Raw genomic sequence first — 6533 nt, forward strand, 5'->3', positions numbered from 1 at the left:
ACCCAAGACATATATAGAAGTACATCAGAACTATAAATTCCTAAAGAAGGAGTCATAGAATCAGAATAGTTTGTGTTGCAAGGGACCTTTAAATGTCATCTAGTCCGCCACTCTGCTATAAGCAGGGACATCTTCAACTACATCAAGATGTTCAGATACCCATCCAATCTGACTTTTAATGTTTACAGGCATATCTACTGCCTTTCTGGGCAGCTCTGTTCAGAGTTTCAACACCACCATCATAATTTTTTTTCCTTGTTGTCACGTTCCAATGTGCGGAACTGAATGATGGATGGTCAGGAACTAAATTAAGCCAAACAAGGCAAACATTACATTTGAGAAGCATTTCTTGGTAACGAAAGAGCAAAATAAAAATGATTTATTTAATTAAAGAGGGCTAGAGAACATAGAGCAAGAAGAAGAAAAATGGGAGAGAGAGGGACAGAGAAGACAGAGCGAAAAGAGAGTGTTGTCACTGTCTAGAGACTGGGGAGTGGCCTTGATGTCCTGAGGTAGGACTGTGCACACAGCCAACCTGGGCACAGCTCCTGCAGTGGCCGGATGTGAGAGGGGAAGGGGAGTGGGCAGGAGGGCAGGAGCCTGGACAGGGTCACGATGAGGATCACAGTAGTGGGCAGACTCAGAGACAGATGGGGTGGATGCAAGTGGCTCAGGCAGGGACACAGAGACGAAGCAGGCCAGGTGCTGCTCTGGGACACAGAGAGGCAGGACAGATGTGAGGGTGAGCAAGAGCCAGTGAGGGCAGGAGACCCAAAAGGCAGAATTCTAAAAGCAAATTTGAAGAGCCTCAGAAGAGTCGAAAGGAACAACCCCAAAGAACTCCCCAAGGGGTATGATGCAGCTACTTTTTCTGCTCCTGGCTCTTCCCAAAGTCTGGCTGCTGACAGGAGACCATTGGCCCAGTCCGATATCCCAGATATTGGCAGAGACCTTTTGCCATCTGAATGGGAAGAGTCTCTGGGGTACAATGCCTTCAGTGTTCCCCTGCTGACTGCCTGTCCCATACAGGACATGAACTGCTTGCCAGATGAAGTCCCCCCAAAGACAAGGCTTTCCTTCATCTTCTCCTGGCTGACTCCTGGACATGGCGCATGTGCAACCCCTTCCCCACATGCCTCTGACCATCTTTGTTGAGGCATAACAAGACTAAAACGGCTCCTCACACTTGTAATTAGTCTGAATATATTTCCTTTTCATTTAAAAAATCATTGACCTTTGTACTAGCATAGTAGGCTCTACTAAAATGTCTGTGGCCATTTTTCTTTATAAACCCCATCAAGTACTGAAAGGCTGCAAGGGGGTCTCCCTCGTGCCTTCACTTCTCCAGACTGAACAGCCACAGTTCTCTCAGTCTTTCCTCATAAGAAAGACATTCCACTCCTCTAATATTTTTTGGCTCTCCTCTGAACCATCTCAAACAGGTCAATCAGCCTTTCCTGTTCTGAGAACCCCAGACCTGGGTGGAGAACTGTACCTGGGGTCTCATGAGAGCAAGTGAGGGAGAATCACCTCCCTCGAACTTCTTGGTCACACTGCTTTTGATGCAGCCCGTGCTTCTAATCTTCTCTCAGAAATGGTAATAAGGTCAGTATAGACCCCAAAGAAGATTCTTCTTTTCAGCACCACTGAAAACTTTTAAAAGTAAAATAATCAGACTGTTTTGGAGCAATGACTTATTTACATGCATATCCCATCTGTGTCAAAAGCCTGTAACAGATGCCTACTTACTTTTTTTTGCTAGTCAACTGCACATGGCTAGGGTACAAGTCTGAGAACTTATTCTGATGATTGAAGACAAAAGATGCCCATAGGCATAACATAATATAATTTGTGTCAATGAATGAATTCCCAGAACATGTTTGGGAATGGTTCTGGGCTTCAGCACAAGATACTGGCTGTTTTCAGCAGACATTAACCTTTGAGAAGGAAAAAAATGTTGTCTGGATACAAACCACTACAACCTACTAGCTTAAGTGCTGAAAAAGTTTTTTACTAATTATAGCTTTTGTGTTCATAGTCTGTGGTGAATTTTTGTTGTATAAATTGATTATTTTCAGACTATAATAAAAGGAGATGAGCTGTTCTGCTGCTTACTTGTGTATCATGTCTCTGAACTGTGAACAGTATTCAAGAGTTAGTTAGGCTGAAACTTTATACAGTAATACATTGGAATTTAGCTGTATATATGTTCTCATAGCTATTATTTTGTAAAAATTTCTAATGCCTCTTTTATGCCTAGAATATCTCTGAGATGTTACAGTCATCACTCTGTATCTAAACTGAGGATTGACCTCGTTCATCACTTTGTGTATTTATCTGCATTTAATTTCTTATAATGCTTTCTTGACTAGTTTTTAGAGTTTGCAAAATTGTTTTGTAATATTTTTGGCTGGTTTTAATTTTTACACTAAGAGATAATTTTGAATTATTATATTACCTACAACCCCTTTTAAAAATCACTTGAGAATAAGATGTATACTACTACTTGTAGGATTCTTGTTAGGGTTTTTTATGCCAGAAACTTATATCAATACCATGATATTGGTATTGATATAAAATACCAAGACTTGATATAAAAGACCAATTGATATAAAAGACCAATATATATAGATATAAAAGACTAATACTTATAAAATAGCAATATCTTGGTATTTTCTTTGTATTTTTTTCATGTTAATACATGAGAGAAAATTTCCTCTTAGCTCTTAGTAGTCTATATGGTTTTATGTGAGGGGTCAGGGAACTTTTTTTAAAAGATCCAAATAGAATTTTGAGTTTACTTTGAACTCCTTCCTGAAACAAGGTTTGTGAATACAGCATCTAATTACCAAGTTTTGTCCTATGAGAGAGTAAAGAGAAGAGACTGATCTAGGAAGTGAAAATGTGGTCGTGTTCATAGTCCCACATAATCTGTTCAACAGTATCAGTATTTTCTCCCAAGAGTAGAAACTGCTAAAAAATACCTCTAATGACCAAAGCAAAGCAAATAAAAATTCTTGATAATGACATTTTCATCAGTAAAACTGAAACCCAGCATCCACAACTAAAATATCCCCAAACCAACCCAATCAAAACAAAACAAAAAAAAAAACTCCCCCCAAAAAAAAAACCCCAAAAATATCACCCAAACATATTTCTTTAGAAATAAATAAATAGATTACATTTCACAAGTCCTAAGGGATGTCTCAAGTACGTGCACAAGGCAGAAGGAGAAAATACAAGTAGAAGAGAACTGAGAAAACTCAAGCTGCTTTGACAAGATCTACAAATTTGGAGGAGTGGGGTGCTGAGTGTGCTGATTGAAATAATTCTGAAAGTTGGTAACACATCAACTACATATTCCCTTCTCCCTTTCATCATGGAAGGAGTCACAGCCTCTGAGAGCCTACACAGTGCCAAGTGCACCCATGTCCCTCTGGGAGCCATCTGGGGCCCAGCCAGGCTGGACTAACAGCTGGCCAGACCTATGACAGCAGCTGGACTTGGGTTTGCAACTTGAGCATTTGCAGGTCATTATGCTTTGCACCTTTGGAAAACATTGGAGCAGGTATTTACAGAGACAGTAAAGTGGATTTTGACCTCTAGTCTTTCATTATACTATAAAGGAGGATTGGAACAGAAAATGACTGGATCAGAAGTTAGTCTTATTTTAAGTATAAGTCCATGTACTGTCAAGTCCAAAATCAAAACATGCCACAGAAAAATGATTATGAATCATCTTTATAAAGGAAGATCACCTTACTTAACAGCAAAAGTAAATGAAGCAAAAGATTTATCACTGTTGGAATTCAGTGATAAAATCCAGTGAAATCCAGAGCTTTGGCTCATAGGAGATTCAGCTGATACATAATGCAGCATCTTTCTTATTTTCTTCTGTACAGTCCCTAGCACAATACATTCTTTCCACAACTTTATCTTTATTATGCATCTCTTAGAACATTACCCTTGCATTTGATAATTTTTTTCTTTTTTTTTTCCTCCACAAAACAGAGATTGCACTGTCTTGTCCCTGAAGAAATGAGAGATAACATTTTTGGTTTATCAAAGAGGCAAAAAGTAAAATGACTCTTTTATTCCTGATTTCCAGAGCATTATGATAGGATATGAGGACAAAAATAACTCAAAGTAGCTCACCAGAATTTTATGGGCTTGAAGTTTGTGATACTGATACATTAGTTGAACAAGTCAACTGTAGCTTATTTCTCTGTTGGAGGTACATCAGGTCAGAGAAGCCAAGAAATCTTTCAAAGAAATAGAAGTTAATGCATGAATGTATTAATTTTCCTTGTCTTTATATTGCATAATACTAGCCATACTCATAAATATATACAGAAACATATTTACAATGTGACCTGCTAGACAGGAAAATGTTAATCAATAGAGAATCTGACAGAGAAAGTGTAAGAGCACTGAAATTTGCTGTGGTTTTAAATGGCAAAATATATGCACATGTATTAAACGTGCTTTCTCTATGTTGGGATGCACAGTTTTGAAGATAAGTGCACAATTTTCTGCTTGGAGTTCAATGTATGATTCTGCAGTATAAAATTATGCTATTCAGTCATTAACACTCAGGCAATGTCTATTACTTTTACACATAAACACTTCTAGTATTTTCACTATGACATTTTAATAGCAGAAACTAAATAATAAAATCATAGAATGATTTCAATTTGAAGGGACCCTAAAGATCATCTTACATCAACTCCCTTGCCACAGGCAGGGACACCTGTCACTCGACCAGGTTGCTCTGAGCTTCATCAAACCTGGCCTTGAACACCTCCAGGGGTGTGGTATTCACAACTTCTCTGGGCAGCCTCTTCCAGTGCCTCAGAATTCTCCCAGTAAAGAATTTCTTACCAACACCTATTCTAAAGCTACCCTCTTTCAATTTAAAACTGTCACCGTTTTCTTGACACTCTCTCCCAGTAAAAAATGCCCCTTTCCCTCCTGTTTATAAACCCCCTCTAGGTACTGGAAGGATGCAGTGAATTCTCCATGAAGCCTTGTCTTCTCCATTCTGAACAACACAACACTGAAAATATATTCTTATCCTTGATTTCACACAACTGCCTCTAGGTATTTTCTTTCTTATCTACTAGAGGCATCATAAAGGGAATTTAAACCTACGGATAATGACTCATACTTCTTCTAGATGGCATATAGGTTAGTGCTGCTGTTCATAGTCATGCCAATGCTCTGCTAATTACAAATATTTCTTGCCAAGTAAAACATCTATGATTAGAACACGGAGGCCTCCAAACCTCTTAAGTGGTATGTCCCATAAAATAAGCCATCTTTTTTATTGTCCTGTCATGTTGCTGGCTTTCCAATGAAGATTAAAGGGAACATGTAGCTGTGATCTGAAGAAAATCTAGTAAATTGAAGAAATCTTACAGTATACCAGTAATATTGTAACAATTAGACTTATATTAACAACATATAGATGAAAAGACATTACATACACATATATTCTCCTAATGAGCTGCTGCTCTGTAGAGATGCATTTTCATCAGGCAACATGTTCAGTGATCATTATTCACTGGTCCTAGATCAAGAATAAAGTAAAATATGCTGACACTCTTACAAAGGAACATCTACAAAATATAATCTATCAGAAATGCATGGTCTTAAAGGCAGTTAAATGGGAATGTTGTTTTGGAAAAGTAGCCCAGTGTACTGTAGTCAGTTAATTCAGATCCTCTCACAACTGGCAATATGGAGCTGACTACAGAATGTGTACGAAATTGACAATGAAAATCATAGTCCTCCTTACTTTAGAACCTGGGATGCAAGATTTAGTGCAATATTCTGTATGGCTACTGTTGTGTTAAGAGTAGCACAGTCTGAAAGAAAAAGCCCTCCAAAACCTTGTTTTCCATATGGGTCTCAGAATCAAAGGAGTTGGATGTGACTAGGCTTAATTCCTGATTTTAACCAACTTGGCATTCTAATTCTGTTTGCGTTCCTAGGTGCAGCAGTAGTGTGGGTTATATCATTAGATTGGTCTCATTCATGATCTGATCAAAAATTCACCAATAATGTAGTTAACCATTGCGACACTATGTCTGGTTGACTTCAGCAAGGACTTTCAAAAACATAGATTTACCAGCAGTTCAGTTTTTTGAGCAACAAAAGTTTTATATTTTTTATATTGCTGGTAATAAATTCGCTAGAGCTGCAAAATATAAATGTATAGTGCTATTCAAAGGTGTTCCCAGGTATACCTCAATGTGGTTGGAGGTACAAATCTTACCAAAGTGTCACCCCTGGTTTGTGGAGGAGAGAAAAGCAAATTCATCATTTTTTTCTGTAAAGTAGCTGTATTCTTATTCTCTACCACTGAGTATTTTAGATGCCCAGTTATACTTTTGGGAGAAGTGGAGATGTGACTCTAGTCCAGTATTTTGTCCTACCTCCATCGTAAAGGGCATGGGGAAAGCCAATGTTTATGTAAAAGAGTGTAACAGATTTACAGACTGAGGGTCTTGCATAAGGACTGAACAGGACCA

The 6533-nt window shown here is 38.3% G+C and overlaps 1 protein-coding gene across 1 annotated transcript; it reads left to right on the forward strand.

Annotated features, from left to right (window-relative positions):
* The first annotated feature begins 3487 nt into the window (after positions 1-3487).
* Positions 3488-3829, forward strand: LOC121333365 (dnaJ homolog subfamily C member 15-like). Its single transcript, XM_041399638.1, is given in 1 exon segment — positions 3488-3829. A coding segment is annotated over 1 exon segment (342 nt).
* Positions 3830-6533: the final 2704 nt, after the last annotated feature.

This window comes from Onychostruthus taczanowskii, unplaced genomic scaffold (genome assembly GCF_017590055.1).
Source record: "Onychostruthus taczanowskii isolate IOZ18803 unplaced genomic scaffold, ASM1759005v1 scaffold168, whole genome shotgun sequence".
NCBI lineage: Eukaryota > Metazoa > Chordata > Aves > Passeriformes > Passeridae > Onychostruthus > Onychostruthus taczanowskii.